The 18,666-nt window shown below is 41.0% G+C and overlaps 2 protein-coding genes across 3 annotated transcripts in view; both read left to right on the top strand.

The window, feature by feature from the left end:
• The first annotated feature begins 631 nt into the window (after positions 1-631).
• On the top strand, positions 632-6,203 carry LOC143295804 (mitochondrial import receptor subunit TOM20 homolog). Its single transcript, XM_076607435.1, has 5 exons — positions 632-824; positions 1,724-1,767; positions 2,509-2,590; positions 3,602-3,744; positions 5,362-6,203. The coding sequence occupies exons 1-5, from the start codon at positions 710-712 to the stop codon at positions 5,431-5,433; spliced, it is 456 nt and encodes a 151-aa protein (XP_076463550.1). The 5' UTR covers positions 632-709; the 3' UTR covers positions 5,434-6,203.
• Positions 6,204-14,762: 8,559 nt separating this feature from the next.
• The window catches only part of LOC143295937 (serine/threonine-protein phosphatase 2A 56 kDa regulatory subunit epsilon isoform-like), a 37,034-nt gene continuing 33,130 nt past the window's right edge, over positions 14,763-18,666 (top strand). For both annotated transcript variants that reach the window (XM_076607625.1, XM_076607626.1), the window contains exon 1: positions 14,763-15,219. In XM_076607625.1, coding sequence (XP_076463740.1) covers positions 15,078-15,219 — 142 coding nt within the window. In that variant the 5' untranslated portion in view covers positions 14,763-15,077. The remainder of the gene's footprint in view (positions 15,220-18,666) is intronic.

Genomic DNA, 18,666 nt, shown 5'->3' with positions numbered 1-18,666 from the left:
TTTTTTTTTTAATATATATATTTAAAAAATCAATTGATAATTTTTTTCCCTTTCTTATGTATTTCCATTAACAACATGCTTTGCTTTAATTTTTTATTTAATATTGTGTACTGTAGACCCTATTTAGGGCGGGGACTAGATGTAAAAAAAAAAAAAAAAAAAAAAAAAAAAAAAAAGTATACCAGTGCTTATCTATTACATGATCCTCGAAATAAAGAACTCTCTCTCTCTCTCTCTCTCTCTCTCTCTCTCTCTCCGAATGGCAAACAGGGTTTCCGCCAAGAGTTAGTCATAACAAAAAAAAGTTGCTTCATAAACCCTAAGTCAACTTCAATGCACCCTCTGCAGTTTCATTTTCCAATGAGGAATCAGTCCGGAAAAGAGTGCGGACTGGTCCATATCCACCAAAGCACTTCCGCTTAAAATCTTTTTCTTTTTTTTCTTTTTTTATGTGAGGCAGATGCCTGACCGGGTTGTCCCGTATCGCGGGTCCGATCAAACCGTTGTCCTTTCTTCTTTTTTCTTCTTCTTTTTTTCTTCTTTTTCTTTGTTCCTACCCCAGCTTTTGCAAGGGAGAAAACTATGACTTCCGTTTCGTGCTGAATGAGCCCCCTTGAAAAAAGAACACTATTTCCTTTTGCAAAAGAGTGACCTTGGTAAAACGTGCAACGGGACGGAGGCTACAAGGCAACACCTCCAACAACAAAAAATGTCAAAAACGGCGCTTGTGGCTGCTGGAGCAGGCCTTTGTTTTCTCGGCTACTGCATATACTTCGACAGAAAACGAAGAAGCGATCCAGAGTTCAAGAAGAAGTTGCGAGAGAGTAAGTAACACAGTGAAAACCAGTCGTGTCGAGTCATCGGCATTTTAGTGAAACACGCCTGATGAGAAACCAAATTGAGTCTGAGGCTTTAGGTGACGTAGGAAGTGGTATGGTATTGTGGTTGTAATACTTGCTTACCCATGTTTAAGCCTCTAACCCTTCCATGCACCATCCCTTTTACAAAACTATTCTGTACTCCTACACCAGCCTTTTACAACCAGTGACTGAGTGATGTATTTTTTTATGCCGTACACTGGTTTAATTTATTTTGCGCAAATAGTGACATGCGTACAAAAGTTTCATCATCAGCCTAAAGTCAGAGCAGCATTTTTTTTTCTCTGTTGAAGTAAGAAGCCATTCAAATTACAGATACAGCTTTTTGATGATTTATTCATACTATTTTCTGATCAATTATGCATTATTGCACCTCTGACCAAAGTTGGAAAAGGGTCATCTTTACCAAGACTTTTAACTTTAACTGTTGAGGTTAATATGACAGTGACCAAACTTCATAATTTCCTCTCATGATTTCTGGTTTGATCAAATGAAGTGTACTTTCAACGAACAAGTGCGCCAAATCTTCAAGCGGTATACAGATCAAATGAAGATATTTTTACATGATTAGTACACGCACTTTCTCAAACGCACGCACGCACACACACACACGCGTGCGTGCATGCACATGCAATACCATTTCAGTGTACACAGTTATATTTCTAAACTTTTTTTTAATACACAGACACAGTGAGTTACTGTTACATTCAAAGGATGTTATGTTGATCTATCTGTTCATTATCTGAGGAATGATCTATGTATATCTATCATGTATTATAACTGTTATTACTATGAATAATTGATGTTTCTCAGTATTTTAACACAGCAGTACCTTTTTTCAACAGGGAGGAAAACAGCCAAGCAGCAGAAACAGACCACTAAGACACAGGCAAGTGATATGATTTTTTTCTCTCACAGCATAAATGTCATGAGCTGTAGTATTTGAAACATTTTTTAAAAGCAGCCCTTATTTCAGAAGAGTTGTGTTTTTCACAGTGGCTTATGTAGTTTTATGTTGACAACGTTTGGGTTGAGTTGGCTCACTTTTTTTTCTTGTCAGCTTTAAAAAAAAATAATAATAAAGTGATGAATTAAAGATTTGACAGGCTCATCCATAATAGTATAAGTAAGTGCTATGGAAGTTTGGTAAGGTGATGGACAGCTGCAAAGTCTAATGTTTCCCTTCTTCACACAATTCACTTTCTGTTCAGTGTTTGATTAGATATTTTCCATTTGCTTTTAAATTTCACTCAAAATGTCATCAGATCATGATCACATAGTAATCAGTTATTAATATTAGATATTCTTAAAATAAAGCAAGATCGTTCAAAAATGAAAAACCACTAAAATTCTTATAGTGGCATAGCATAACACTGCACACAGTTGGTAATGATTTGAAAATCAGCCAGGCAACACTGTTAGTGTTATGAATATTGAATTGTAACATGTTTCCCTAAGTTGCTCTTTGATTTTATTGAAGTCATGTGAGAGTTTCATTTGCAAGCATGTGCATGTGTTCAAGCAGGTTTGTGTGTGCGGCTGTACATGCTTGCATGATCTAAAACATGGATGCAGGAGTGTTTTCTGATAAGCTTAGCCATGACACTGAAAGTAAATGATGTTTGAACAGTTGCCAGATCTGACCAACCAAGAAGCCATGCAGAAATTCTTTCTTCAAGAAGTGCAGCAAGGGGAGGAGCTTTTGGCCAGAGGTAATGGGTTCTTACAATGCAATGCAGTGTACATTGCAATACAGTATAATACAGTACACTATATTTGTATTCATTTAACTGGGAAGCTTTTCTTTTCTTATTTTACAACAACTTGGAGTTGGACTAGTGCACTTCTAATAGTGGTGCTACAATTTTGTGTGTGTGCATGTGTTTTGTCACTCTTTGAGACTATCTTTTTTTTTTTCTTTTTTTTAAATGACAAAGCAGATGTCAAGCAGTGTACTGAAAGTGAAACCGCTAGGTGTAAGCAACACAAAGCAGAACATGGGAATACAATACATAAACACACACTCAAGCATGTGCACACACACACACACAAACACACGCACTTACACACACGTGCATAATGCATGCCCACATACATTCACACACATTTGCTGTAACCACTTTTATACCGTAAGTGCAGCAGCTTTGTACTCCACCTGTATGAGGGTTTACAGTCCTTTGTCATGGACTGGTATACCATATAGAATTGATATGTGCAACATCTGTCGCCCATAATCGAATAAAATTTATGAGAAATGCAACTCATCTAAAACAAAAACAAAAAAAAACACACAAAAAAACCCTTTAGCAGAAGGCAAAAAAAAGGGACGGGGGGGGGGGGGGGTGCATGCTCAACAACGGTTTTTGCGAATACTTCAGTAGAAGATATGATTTTTCACTTGATAGAATATTCCAGGTTTAATTGCCATGTGTCATGATGATTGTTGCCAAATGTAAGACAAATTTCTGATTTACACTTAGTTGATATGATATTGTAAGTTTATCACAAAACAAAGACAGATGAACATTATGGTGGGCTCTTTCTGAACACACACGCACACACACACACACACACAAACGAACTCCATGGAGGGGACTTGTTTTTTTCCCAAAATTTATATATATCTAAGCTGTAGTTGGTTCATTTAACTAAGAAATGTGCCCTTTTCTTTTTCTTTTCTTTCTTTTTCTTCCCTTTTTTTTTTTTTTTTTTTTTTTTTGCAGGGGATATTGAGGCAGGTGTTGAGCATCTGAGCAATGCAGTGGCGGTGTGTGGTCAGCCACAACAGCTTCTGCAGGTTCTGCAGCAGACCCTGCCTCCCCAGGTGTTCCAGCTGCTGATCCAGAAACTGCCGTCTGTGGGCCAGGTGGGTGGGTTTTCTGCTGGTCGCAGACTGTCATCTGGTCTCTTTATGTACTTCCCGTGATACCAACTATATTGACCCTGAAAATGGGAGTACAAATGCCTTAATAGTGTACGCGCGCGTGTGTGTGTACGCGCGCGTGTGTGTGTGTGTGTGTTGGTGAAAAAGCCCTCTGGCATTGTAGGGCAGCAGCAAAAAGTGTTGGTTTCTTCTATTGCTGTTTGAAAAACTTTTTTTTTTTTCCTAACGGAACTGGGTTGTTAGCTTTGTGCCCAAGACTTGACTCCAGACAGTCTATTTTTAGACTGACACTGATTGACAGATGCCAACACCTGGCAGCTGGCATGAACCTGATGGTCACATTGCACAGCTCTGATATTGGATTCTTTGACATGCTGTTTTGAATTTGACAGTACTCGCATAATTTGCGTCCAAACTTTTAGATATTTTGCAGACTTGTTGATGATATCATAAGGTTACTGTGTGAAAATTTTCAATGAATCCGTTTTCTCTGTCACTGAGAAAATAGCGGCTCACTTTTTTGGGGACACCCTATACACACAAAGAGAGTTCAGGCACAAGCATGTCTGCACCTATGTTGACCTGGGAGATTGGAAAAAAATCTCCACCCTTTACCTACCAGGCGCCGTTACCGAGATTTGAACCTGGGACCCTGAGATTGAAAGTCAGACGCTTTAACCGCTCGGTTATTGTGCCTGTCAACATGCCATCCAAAGGAAAGGTCCTGAATTCAATGTGCACATTGGCCATACATTTTCTTCCACTCAGAACATAATGTTCCACTTCCACTCTACTAAACCTATGCTGGGAGTCTTTCAGATGGGATAATAACTGAGGTCCTGTTGGTACCATGCTCTTTCTACATATATATTGCAAAGAACCTACAGCAACAAATGGGTTGTTTTCAAGATACTGTGGAAAGATCCCCGAGACAAAAGTACACATGCAGAAAAGAAATAAGATAGTGCTGTACTTTGGAGGGGGCAACATTCATGGACATTGCAGCCTGCTGTGCACTAAAGAGAAGACATCATGACAAAAAGTCTTACATTTCTTTTCCTTCTTCTGCATTAGTGAGCTGCAGGTCCTCCATGATCTCTTTCTTCCATGTGTTGCCCTTTACATGTACTATCATTTCTACCCCACCACTATTAATGCAGTCGTACTCCCATTTTCAGGGTCAATACAGTTGGTATCACTTATGAACTGAACATACGGGGTCCTTAATATTTTGCAAATATCATTACAATTATATAAATGAATAACAACACTTCATGATAATATCCTAGCCATGTTCGGTTTGCCAGTCTGTCTGTTTATCTGTATTATTATGGGAGTGTTTTTGCTGTTGTTGTTGTTGTTTTTGTTGTTCCGTTTTTTTCTAATGTACATTTTGCTTTTCATTTGAACTCACACATACTGGAATCGAACTCTCAGTCATACTCAGGAGCATAGTGTTGCATGCTTTGTGTCGCTTTCCAAGTCTGTGGCTTTGTGAAAATGTTGACCTGTTAAAATTGAATAAAAATGTAGTGGGTTGGTGGGTGTTTTTTTTTTAATGCTAATAAAGTAAAGACACACTGGCCGTGCGTGTTGCAGAGGCTGATGAGCAATGCAGCGGCTGCAGCAGGAGGAGAGGGGCCCAGGCTGGAGGAGGATGACCTGGAGTGATGCTGTCTTCATCGTCATCATCCTCTACATCCATGTACACATCCATAGAAATTGACCAACAATAAAAAAAAATAACACATGTTCAGTTTATGGCTGTGTAAAGCTGAATCATCCATCAACCATTGTGTCCAGTTGGAACATTTTATATTCTGATTTTGTAGCTTGGCTCTTGAAAATATGAGGTGCGCTATGTGACTGGTTGTTGGGTTTTTTTGAGGGGGGTTTTGGTTTTTTTGTTGTATTTTCTCCATCATCCCTATTTGATGTGCAAGTTTTATCACATTTGGCAAATGAATAGTTTACGGAAGCCAAAAATTAATCAGACTAGAAGCGTTATATAATGCACTCAAGAAACTGGACATTTCTGTTAGCAAGTAAACCTTATTGATTTTTTTTTTTTTTTTTTTTTTTTTTTTTGTATGAACTATATTTCCAAATAAACAAAAAGAACAGCAAAAATAAAATAATGTCACCCGAAATAAACTTTGGTCTTAAAATGTGCTTTCTTTTTTCTGTCTGTTTCCTCTCCCTCTCCCCCACTCTTTTAAAGATTTTGGATGACGGGTGTGTGATGACTTGAAAGGCTCAACCAGTGCAGATGGACATATGGAGTGTGTGTGTGTGTGGAGTGAATGCCAACGCCACACACGGTGGAGTGTGGGTGACAGTGCTGCACATTCTTCGTGGCTTTATTCCACATGTTGATGTTGGATCATTACATAGCTTCCGGTATAGATGAAGAAGCATTAAAAGTTTTCATCAAACACAAACTTTGGGTCTGCGTGAATTTGGTGATTGATGAATGCATGGTTGTGTGTGTTGTAGCTGGAATGATTTGCACTGGAAGATGGCATGTAATGGGTTGCAACTAAATTTAAGCTCCTCTCTCTCTCTCTCTCTCTCTCTCTCTCACTGTCTCTATACAATATCATGTGAAAAACCATTGCACTGATTATGTATGTGAATTTGAAAACAAGAACTGTGCACTCTATAAAAAAAGGACTAGAGTATCACAAGAAAACTGACATTGGTTGGATATACTTTTGACAGCATCAGCAGAAATACTTAGGGGGGAAAAAACTTTCAGATTTTTTGTCAAGATGCTGTCTTCTGCTTGATTTTTTTTTTTTTTTTTTTTTTTTTTTTTTTGTCTGTGCAGCACTAATGGTAATAACAATATATAGCACAAGTTTTGCATGTCACAAACGCCCCATAAACTTGATGAAGGGCCATATAATGGGCTCTAAGTGCCTCACTTAAAGCAATACAAAAACAATAAAGCACAATGGCTCACAAACAGCACATGAAGACAAGAAGAAAAAGCATATATATTTTTATATACACCAAAGACAGTACTACAAATAACCGATTTGAACAATTCCAAACAAAAAAACAAAAACAAAAAAGCACAAAGTACACCCTTCTCATGAACGCATTCACAAACTGGACACACACACACACACACACAGGACACATACGTACACACACAAGCACCTCTGATCTTTTTACAAGTATCTTTGGTGTGATTTCAGTGGAGCCTTTAGATTATGTACTTTTGTTTCACTGATCCACGTTTTGTTGTTTGTTACGGGTTTATTTAACTGTGTGCTTACACAGGTTAAAAGTTTAACAACACACATGTATACTGTAATGTTTCAGAATCTGTTCAGATATATTGTATGACATTCACCTCATAGGAAACAAAACATTCTGGTTTATTGATATTTATTTGCAATTTACTCTCAATAATATATCTTAGGTTGCAAATATTTCTGGGCATCTGTTCACATCATGATATCCACATAACTGGAAACAAAACGAGGGGGGAGTTTGGTATGGCTTTTGTAATCTGTAGTTATGGTCCAAGTAATTACCAAATGCTGCAAACACTATACACACCTCGAAACGAAACGGTGGAAGTTTGATACAGCATTTGTAATTTATAGTTATGGTCAGGGCAATTACCAACAAAAAAAATGTTGCAAAACACAATCTCAAACAGCATCCCGAAATGTAAGTGGACTGGAGTTCACACAGGAGCTGTTTGAGTGCAAATTGACCGACAGTGTTCAGTGCCGGACACAGCAGAGTACGTCGGGGGTGCCTCGCTATAGACCACCACCGGGCACACAGCACCAGGCTGGGGAATGGGCACAGGAGACACGCTGGTGTAGGCAGGGGGTTTGGGATACACAAGTGGTGGACTTCGTATCAGTCCTGCTGATTCTGGATCCTCAGGGGTCAGTCTAGCTGATTCTGTAAAATACAAAATCAAATTGAATTGTATCATTATGACGGCAGTAACGAGTATGGCTGCCTACACAGAGGGGTAAAAATAGTCATACACATAAAAGCCCGCTCATGTACATACCAGCCAACCAACAAAGAAAAAGAAGAAGTATCATTATGACTTCTCTGACATTGTTGCTCATATTTCAGCCAGCTTCACAGATACCATGGTCAGAACTGCCCAACTATCAACCACGTTAAACACAAACCTCATGACCATCACAGCAGCAAGGAGAGGAGGCATCTGCTGTCCCAACTATCGACCACGTTAAACACGAACCTCATGACCATCAGAACAGCAAGGAGAGGAGGCATCTGCTGTCCCAACTATCGACCACGTTAAACACAAACCTCATGACCATCAGAACAGCAAGGAGAGGAGGGATCTGCTGTCCCAACTATCAACCACGTTAAACACAAACCTCATGACCATCACAGCAGCAAGGAGAGGAGGCATCTGCTGTCCCAACTATCGACCACGTTAAACACGAACCTCATGACCATCAGAACAGCAAGGAGAGGAGGCATCTGCTGTCCCAACTATCGACCACGTTAAACACAAACCTCATGACCATCAGAACAGCAAGGAGAGGAGGGATCTGCTGTCCCAACTATCAACCACGTTAAACACAAACCTCATGACCATCACAGCAGCAAGGAGAGGAGGCATCTGCTGTCCCAACTATCGACCACGTTAAACACAAACCTCATGACCATCAGAACAGCAAGGAGAGGAGGCATCTGCTGTCCCAACTATCGACCACGTTAAACACGAACCTCATGACCATCAGAACAGCAAGGAGAGGAGGGATCTGCTGTCCCAACTATCAACCACGTTAAACACAAACCTCATGACCATCAGAACAGCAAGGAGAGGAGGCATCTGCTGTCCCAACTATCGACCACGTTAAACACAAACCTCATGACCATCAGAACAGCAAGGAGAGGAGGCATCTGCTGTCCCAACTATCGACCACGTTAAACACGAACCTCATGACCATCAGAACAGCAAGGAGAGGAGGCATCTGCTGTCCCAACTATCGACCACGTTAAACACAAACCTCATGACCATCAGAACAGCAAAGAGAGGAGGCATCTGCTGTCCCAACTATCGACCACGTTAAACACGAACCTCATGACCATCAGAACAGCAAGGAGAGGAGGCATCTGCTGTCCCAACTATCGACCACGTTAAACACGAACCTCATGACCATCAGAACAGCAAGGAGAGGAGGCATCTGCTGTCCCAACTATCGACCACGTTAAACACAAACCTCATGACCATCAGAACAGCAAGGAGAGGAGGCATCTGCTGTCCCAACTATCGACCACGTTAAACACGAACCTCATGACCATCAGAACAGCAAGGAGAGGAGGCATCTGCTGTCCCAACTATCGACCACGTTAAACACAAACCTCATGACCATCAGAACAGCAAGGAGAGGAGGCATCTGCTGTCCCAACTATCTGGGCAACAATTTGATTTTTGTGGAAAGTGTCTTATCCAAGTTACATCCCCACTCTCTCGGCCAAGAGAGTTTTAGGACAGTCAGCATTGGGATGGTTCCCAAAGGCCAATTCGCCCCCAAAGCTGCAGCACTAAGAGCCAGTGCAATCTTGCCTCCTAGTTTGTGAGTCATAGTCCTTCACAAAAGACCAAGTTGTAAATGATTTCCCAGTGCAATGGAGAAACCATTGATCATACAGCTCTCACTTTGCTGTAAGCTGATGTCAGTCTGTGATGTGAGCTGAGCACTGGACACATATAAATTGTAAAAACTGAAAATCAACATGATCATGACAGACCGTAAAACTCCTTTAGGCAAAAAGACAAGGCTGTGCTGAGGACATCAGCCCTCTGCCATGGCTTATAATCGCCAGTTCACTCTAAATCATTTTTTTTTTAAAGGATAAAAAGTACTTGATAGCCACACAGAAATACATAAAACACCATATAGGTAAATGACGCAATGGATAAACAGTGCTAATCACAGAGCTTACAACAGTGCCCATACCAGTGTTCAAGATATCGCTAACTGATCACGAGAGCAAAACAGCACGTACAACAGTACACCATTGACGGCAGAAAAGAGAGAAAAAAATCTGTCAAGACCTGCTGGGAAATGGACTGAGATGGCAGACAATATAGAAAAACGGAGAGAAAAAAGGTTGAAAGAATGAGAGCAATAATTACACACACACACACACACACACACACACACACACGTGTGAGATCATTTTCTTATCAGATGCGCGGAAGGGAAGTAAATACAATTTCTTCTCAAGCGAAGCGCAATAACAGAGTTATTCCCCTTAGATTGTGAGGCCGCCGTCTTTATTTGTGGAAAGTGGGGATTAGTGATCTAAGACTTTCCCAGCACAGCTGCACTACTTTTAGCAAGTCTGCTCTCAACAGACTTGATTCTAAAGCTGTCATACCAATCCTTGTTGCGAAACTGATACGAGAAACACTCTTTTGACACTCAAATTTCTAGTATTCTGCACTGATGACTCTAACCCGCCGGTCGTTCAGTTGTGAATAATGAGCATCCAAAATTTGTCGGGTGTCACGTCCATTTCCAAAGGTGAAAGTGGATATCACACGGGCACATTTTTAATGACACTGATAATAAACCTTCACAAACTGTCGAATCAGGTCAGTGTCACGTGTACTTTGAAAGATGGTGACAATGTAGGATTATGATGACCGGATATGCGATACCTACACAGTGCCTATCCTCTATCAGATTCCAAGCTCTGAGCACTTTACAAACACGTGGTCATTTGCACAACAGGCTGTCTACCTGAATAGAGCCTACTGATGGTTGCCAGCGCCATTCCGTGGGCGCACACACAATTCGTTTCCCCCGAGTCATTCACAGAAATAGATTCCAGGCACGAACACATACACTCAGACAGGCATGTAACATTTTACGTGCATGACGGTTTTGCTTATTTTAGTACCCTGCCATGACATACTGTGCTGGGCACTGCAGCCATACTCTATTTTCGGATAGTTACACACACACTCATACCTGGAGGCACATCAGTGGTCACGGTGGCTGCAGGGACGTCATCACTGGCGACTTCCGCCCTCTGCTGCCTCTTCTTGAACCACTGGCAGGCAGAAATGGCCGCGCCCAGGAACAGCACGGACAGGATGACACCCAGGGTGCTCCAGAACCAGAAGTAGTCGAAGCAGCAGGCCTTCCCGTCACAGCAGTGTGTGTAGACAGGGCAGTTGTGCACCTTCATAGTACCCGCCCGGGTAACCACGATAAAACATTCAAAAAGAAGGGGGGAAAAAAACGTGGTGTAAAGCATGCTACATTCAAGCACACACATTTACTCGGCACTCTCATCACGCGGCGCGTACTCACACACACACACACACACATTTATGCTCGCCGCCAATTCAGCCACTTATGTATGAAAATATATTATTCTTTTTTTCTTCTTTTTTTCCGAATGCAAATGACACGTTTTTAGTTCCCAGTGTGAAGACCTCAAAGCCAAACCACTGATTATATCCGAATTAATTAAAAGATACCGAGGTCCATTGTGGTTTTGTTGTTGTTGTTGTTTTGTTTTTGTTTTTTAGGTATGCGGAATCACAACATCTGCCTGGTTGTGTTGTTGTTTTTTGTTTTGTTATTTCACAGATTAACAGCATAACCCAACACGCTTGTCAGGCCAGTGGGATTCGAACCCACACCCTCACGGGCTCTCTGTATTGGCAGCTAAGCGTCTTTACCATTCTGCCACCTTCCTCCTGGACATACATACAGACAACGAGCAGGCACACCTTGACGATGGTGACGTTGGCTTTGTGCAGAATGCCCTTCGTGCTCCTCCTGTGCTGGATCATCCTCTGGTGGATCATGCAGATTTTGGCCTCCACCTGCCACTGAGAAACATGCAGCACACGGAGTTTCAGGTTCAGTTTCTCAGCTTCAGGAGACGTCAGTCACTGCGTTCGGACTAATCCATATACGCGACATCACATCTGCTGCTAGACAGATGCCTGACCAGTGACCAGCACGGCTTAACCCGATGTACGGTCAGACCTTTGAGCGCATGCATAATATATTTGTGTACTGTGGATTTCTTTCGTACAGGTTTTTGTCAGAAGACAACCCATTTGTTGCCGTGTTTTTGTGTGTGTTGCTTTTGTGTGCTTTTTTGTTTTGTTTTGTCTTTGTTGTTGTTTTTGGTCAGTGTGTGCTACACACGGAACCTCGGTTTGTCGCGGTCTCATCAAAATGACTCAGCTGGATTGTCAGAGTCCAGTCAAACTTGGATGAAAAGGGGACACCCGGTCGGATGCTGAGGCTCTGACACTGTGTTGAAACTGAGATGAGCTTCTTAACCATTCTGCCGCCAACTCCTTTCCCTATGCACAAGGAAAGATGGCTTTCCCAGGGAATGTGTTGGGCGGGGGTGGGGGGGAGCGGGTGGGGCGGTGGGCAGGGGGTTGTGAGTAGGAAATGGCTGAAATATGGGACACTCTTGTTAAATAATACACGGGTGGACTCGGACACGAACACCGGCCATGCATCAACGATTTTATTTTGCTGGCTAAAAGACATCTGTATCCACGTCAGATTTCGAGTTATGTCTCGTTAAGACGGCGAGTGGCAGAACTTGAGACCACGAACTGCAGCTCTGAGTCAGTGGATGTTAATTAGAATTAAGATCTGCCGGAGTTTAACGGCTTTCTGGTGTTCACTCTTAAGGTCAAGATGCTCGGTACTGGAGCCTTAGATGTAAAATAAATGGCACCACAACATATAATCGGGTGGGGGAGGGGGGGGGGGGGGGGATTCGGCGGACACACCGGCGACACCCGGCCGCCATTGCCGGACTGAGACGCACGATGATTTTTTTTGTTTGTTTGTTTTGGTTTGGGTTTTTTTTCCAACGGGTTGAATGTGGATATTGGCGAGTGCGTCTTGCTTGTGTCAAGTCAGTGTTCTCGCCCGCATACAGATACTCGCCTTCGACTCTGTGTCGACTGCAGTGTTTTCACAATACAGCCTGTTTCAATACCAGTTGTCACGATGGTTTCAGGGTTGGCAGGCTGGTTAAATAAACATCTCGCCCTTGTTACATTTTAAGTGGTATCGTTGCAAAGATCTGCTGGTGGAGCAGCTGTAGTGGCGGCAAATCAGGTTTGGTTTTGTTGGTTTTCCCAACGAATGCCAGCCTTTTTTTTTTCTTTTTTCTTTTTCTGACGAGGGGCGATAATCGTGGGTCAGTTTGCCACTGCAGTGCGTGTTCTTGAACTGACTTCAAGAACGAAGTTCGGCTGGAGCCAGGGACGTATAGAATATACAAATTTTATACGTTCGTGGGTTGGAGCTGTGGATAATGTCAGGCGGTGGCATAGCGACGCTGCAGTGGCGTTGTTCTGGCTACACACATCCGATTGAGATCTGTTGTCAGGATGATTTCAGGGCTGGCAGATGATTTATGAACTGAACGTATGTTATATCAGTATTCACTGTCAAGGATATTAATTTTTGAGGAGTCTGCAAGGGACTATTGAAACTGATGTCATATATCAGTCCCTCAGTCAAAGGGAATTCAAATGACCCCTATTCAACTGCACTCTGTGAAGGATTTTCATCAGTTTACATCTTTCTGTTGTTTTTGTACAGTTATTTCGAATTAACAGAAGGGTTACTTAGTTGTTGCCTGCACTTGTTTTCCTCCATAGTCCATTGTTTTATGATAATCACACACGTGTGTGTTTGTGTGTGTGGCCTCTGTTACATCTCAGTCAAGGCATCAGTGATCGTATGAGTCAGCCTTACAATGGTAACAGTGACCTTCATTTCAGTACACCTGTATACAAAAAAACAACTCGACACAGTCCAGCCCTGATTCGCCGAGTTTGATTCCCTGAAAAAAATTCCAGACAGATCTAAGATGATCGCTCGAGAATCTTCGGCTTCGAGAGCAAGACAGATCTTCATCCTCGGCTGGTGATTCCGAGTCCAGAGTGCTGATTATTAATTGAAGAATGAGTTTTTTTTAAATTAAAATAAAAAATGATAGTAATAATAACAAAATGAAATAAATAAAATAAGCAACATTACCGTCAGAGAAGCCAGATGGCTGAAGACTGCAATCATAGAAAGAGTCAGTGGCGCTTTACCGTGGTTTGGCAAAATCATGGTGGGTTTTAACAGATTTTCCTTTCACCTGAGCATGAAAATTGCAATATCTATTCTTATCGTTCTTCCCGGCAGCGAAATATCGCCGGCATAATTATAGACGCGAGGATTATGGCAACTTGGAAGATACTTGCGCAAAATTGCGTCATGAAAATGACGCCAAATAGGCTGCTGAGTGCATGAATATGACGTAGGTAGGCCTAGCTCAATGTTGAAGCTTGCATGGTTGTCAAGAATGAAAACCTAAGATGATTTTATCAACGAAAACGGGAAAAAATTGAATAGTTACTTCAAGAATGAGAAATAAAGAAAAGTAACGTTCATTACGTATCATAACCGCAAACGTTCAGAGGACCAACGTATACCTCCACGATTCAGTTCCGTTCCCCACCCCCCATCCCCTGACACACGCACTCTTGATGTACAATCTAGGATGGTCCTGATACAAGATTTTAAAGATCAGGTAGGTGTCAACTTTTGATTTCTTTGGTTTTGGTATGATCTCATTATACCTGAGCGGGTCAAACTATGTAATCTTATCAACCTAGTAAAACATTTTGACATAGGCTCGAAGTCGAAAACGAAAGTACATGTTTCAAAGCTAAGTGTAATGGCAAATATAACTCAATAGTGTTCTAAATCCTACGCACGAGGTGAATGACAGACGGGAGGTAAGAAATTTACTTGTACTGTTCAAAACATTTTAGAGTCGACAGGTCTTTTAGTTGGGAACTAATGACGCAATGAGCGTGAACAGTTGCTACGTGTGTACATTGTAAACAAACGCGAACCGCACCAAGGTCAAGGCTAAACATTCCATGAACTCTCGTTAAATCTCAGAGCACCTGGCAAAGACGAGAATCGAGGAGCCATTAGACGAATAGCAACACATTGCGATTATTTGTTTTTTGGAATTTAATGGTGGTTATTTCAGTACCCGGGGATTTATCTGCAGTTTTAGTGAATGCTCAAAACAGGAAGAATCGTTTCGCCGGTTAGATGGAGTAGAAAGACCGGCTATTCAGCCTGTGCCGGTACCGAAGTTTGCTGTCAAGTGTATCCACGGATTTGTCAATGGAGGTTCTGCAGAGGCCGTATTTCGGCGTGTTCGTGCACATGTGAATTGAATTCTTGTGATACTAAGCGGTTATACCGCAGTTTTCATTTTATGCCATCATGTCGACGAAAGTTGTCGACCGCATTGACCCATTTTCAACAAAGGCTTCAATAAAATCGAAGAAACAAAAACGATCTCAAGGGTCGTCACATTATCGGACTAAAAATGCGCCGGAATTGCAGGCGTTACCTCAGTTAAAAGGTAAGAATACAGTTAATTTCTAACATTTTCTGTTGCCAGTATTAGGAGGCATACCACGCAGTTTGGATATGACATTTCTTGGCACACAGCTTAGACCGGTGAGTTATTTTAAGAATCTCCCCCATCAACGAAGTTCCAGGCAGCTTGGTTGGTTTATAGTCTGTTTCAGGAATTAAGGCGTGTCTGTCGAGTCTGACAAATTCCATTGTTAACATTATGACAATAACACCCAGTACAGTCATTGTAACATTAAAATAACGCATGTGCAATACCATCAAAACGACGCAGTGTGTAATGCACTTTTTCCTTCGCGTTAAATCTACACAGTGAGGCCGCTGTTCGGGTCGTTCACTGCATGCGTGTGTTCACGCCTGTCTGTGACTCGTTCTGATGACTGTTTCACTGCCTACCTGTGCATCTTGGCACAGGCTCCTGCAGAGAGAGTTGTTGGATAGGTGGAGCAGATACACGGCTGTTTTTAGTGCGATGGTTATTGTTCCTGTTGGTATTCACATTTTAGTCTTAGCAGTTTCCAGGGCAAACACTTTTAGACATGAATTCAACAAAAATACTTAAAAAGGTCTTTTTAATGTTTAAGTTTTTGGCAAATGAATCCCATTTGATATCTTTTACCAGCTTTAGTATTACAAATTGTACCATTTCATCAAATTTGAAGATGCCACAAGAGTGACTTATTCAGTACAAAAAATCATTGCATGCAGAATTATTGTTCTGTCAATGTCATTGTCAGCCTTATCACATTGACATCAGTGTCTGCATGCATGGGTGTGATAGCGCCTTGTTTATGTAAATTGTGAAAGAGGGGAAAGACTAGGCATTCATGATATAAATTTGAGGAAACCAGTGGTAAATGATTTACTATTCATTTTTACAACAAATTGTCCATATGATTAAAAACCAAAAAAAAACTACCAACAACAACAAATTTTATTTTTACTCATGACTTCAGTTAAAGTTTTCCTGATAGTGATAGAACTTTTTTTTCTTTTTCTTCATCTGACTCTAGCTTTCCTCTCAAAAACTTTGGTACACTTACAACTATTTCAAGTGGCTTCACTGATTAGCCCTATAACATATTTTTTGCTTGGTAAAGTATATTTTACTATTACTTGTGACCAGACCACAATGTATACTACACAAGAAATGTGTTTGAAAAATATGTTGTCTGTCTTGAAAAAAAAATTTTTTTTTAATCAAACACATCTGAGGATTCTTGCCATCTTGAAAATTAGACAAGATTTAATCTCAGTCATTTTGAAAAAGCACTACTTTGAATATGAGTTTTCTAAAGGTTATTTTTCTTGCTGAGCAAAAGATATACTGTATGTAATTTGAGTTTGTGTTGAGCCTCTTTTCAAAGTTTAATTAAGAATAAACTTCAGTTGTTTGCTTTTCTTTTTGTCAAAAGCACATTATTTTTTTTTATTTTTTTGCTACATTACTCTTTGGCTTATCACTATTATCACGCTGTAAAGATTTTGAGATTGATATAGAGTTGACAGCTGACGGGAATTTGATTGAAACATTCAACAGACTCTGCCTATCAGTTAATTCCTTGCCATTTTGATATTTTCTCATTTTTCTGTCTGTAACTGTTGTCAAATGAATTCACGTTTTCTAGTATGAAATTTCCTTTTGGAATGTTTTTTGGGGTTTGCATTTTAAGATAAACTTTTCTTTCTTTCTTTTTTTTTTTTTAACTGCATCCGTGTGTATGTGTGTTTGCATACTTGTTCACTTTTGTAACAGAACTCATCCAGAATGTATAGTTTCTCTTGAACAGTTGAAGGTACTTAGTATTTAAATTGATTTAGGCTACTTAGTTACTATAACTTGTATAAGTATGTGAACTGATTTAGGCAGTTTCTTACATACAGCAACACATTCACTGCCACCCCCATCCCCCACCCCCACCTTTTTAAAGACAAATTTTCAAATTAGTTCAGTGGTAAATTTAGAGACATTAGACAAACCTAAAGTCTTTAAGTTTAAATATAATGAAATATTGTTAGTATTCTTTGGTGAAAAAAAAATCACATTTATTTTCTTTGGTAGAATGGAAAAATAGTATTGGTATCAACATGTGATGTACATAATGATAATTTATGTACACACAGACATACATGTATGCAATGATACATGCATGTTCGTGATTTATTCACAAAAAAACAATTTTAACTGTTTTGGAAAATATTTTTAACATTTTGTAAAAAAAAAATTTTTTTTTTTTTCTGCCCCATCACCTGCACCATTTCAGTGGCATTACTCCCACGCCGCTCATTTAGATTCCCCCATACACCGCCACACCCGGGTTCATCCGTCACAGTCTAAAGGGAACCATCGATGTTAGGTTGCCAGGAGGCCACACACCAGAGGAGACCCTGCACTGCTGCTGAGTCACTTTGGTGGTGTTCAGTGGTGCCTGTTCTGATCCAGCGTACTTAGGACACCACCTACTAAGCTCCCTACTAATGACAATAATGGCTTAGTCGCGGAGCCAGACTGAGTGAGCGTCCCTCCCAGAGTGGAGACCACCACCACGTCCCTCCAGCAACAGCCCCCCATGAATCTTCCGACACTGAAGACATTGACAGGACTCACCCCAAGCACAGAAGTGGAGGGGTATCGAAACTGAGGTCACCATGAGAGCAGGGCATGAAAGGGCACAGACTTTCGAGACTGTTTTGTTTGTATTGATAATGATGGAGGAGGAGGACGATGACAATGTTGCTATGGAGGTCCATTTTGGTTTGGGACTACCTGACAAGGCTGTACTCTACACTTCCTGTCATAATGATATCCCGGCGTTAACCAGGCCCGAGAGATACAGACACTTGCAGTGTAGGTCAGGTAATTAGAGCAACACTCCCAAAGACGCATCCTTGAAGTGGATGACACTCGACTGTGTGGTTCTAGTCTCCCCATTTAAGCCCACAGCACACTGAACTCTGGGTAGGAGCTGGCCACGGGCCGAAAAACCCACCTCCGCTGGGATTCGAACCCGCGTCCTCCTAGCCGTCAGTCCACGACGCTAACCACTTCCAACTTCGCCACGGCGGCTGGTACATTTTGTAAAATTAGTAGTGGCAGTGTAGTACTGCTGACTGCCCCCAAAGTAAGTTGAAACATTTCATATCACAAGATCCCACAACTGGTGAACAGGCCAGTTTTGTTTCCCCCAAGTACAAAATACTTTGTGAATTTTTCAGCTTTTTTATTTTATTTTCTTTTTCTTTTTCTTTTCTTTTTATTACATTCATCAACCAGTTTGAACATTGTAGATCCAGATTGGGTTTGGCAAATAAGATCATTCGACAGATCTGAAATGATACCTTTGTTTATACCACTCCCATATTGTCTGGTCTTATGTGAGTTTGTCGCATTTGAGATCATTAAATTGGTGTTTCGGATGATTCAATGCTTAAG

Source organism: Babylonia areolata, chromosome 21 (genome assembly GCF_041734735.1).
Source record: "Babylonia areolata isolate BAREFJ2019XMU chromosome 21, ASM4173473v1, whole genome shotgun sequence".
Lineage (NCBI taxonomy): Eukaryota > Metazoa > Mollusca > Gastropoda > Neogastropoda > Buccinidae > Babylonia > Babylonia areolata.
The sequence above is the reverse complement of the archived record's forward strand: the minus strand, read 5'-3'. Positions and strand labels throughout refer to the sequence as shown.

Excerpts from the sequence above, each read along its gene's own strand:
- LOC143295804 (XM_076607435.1), top strand. The coding sequence starts at position 710 with ATGTCAAAAACGGCGCTTGTGGCTGCTGGAGCAGGCCTTTGTTTTCTC. Across the intron at positions 825-1,723 it reads CAAGAAGAAGTTGCGAGAGA|GGAGGAAAACAGCCAAGCAG; the intron begins GTAAGTAACACA and ends TTTTTTCAACAG. Across the intron at positions 3,745-5,361 it reads AACTGCCGTCTGTGGGCCAG|AGGCTGATGAGCAATGCAGC; the intron begins GTGGGTGGGTTT and ends TGCGTGTTGCAG.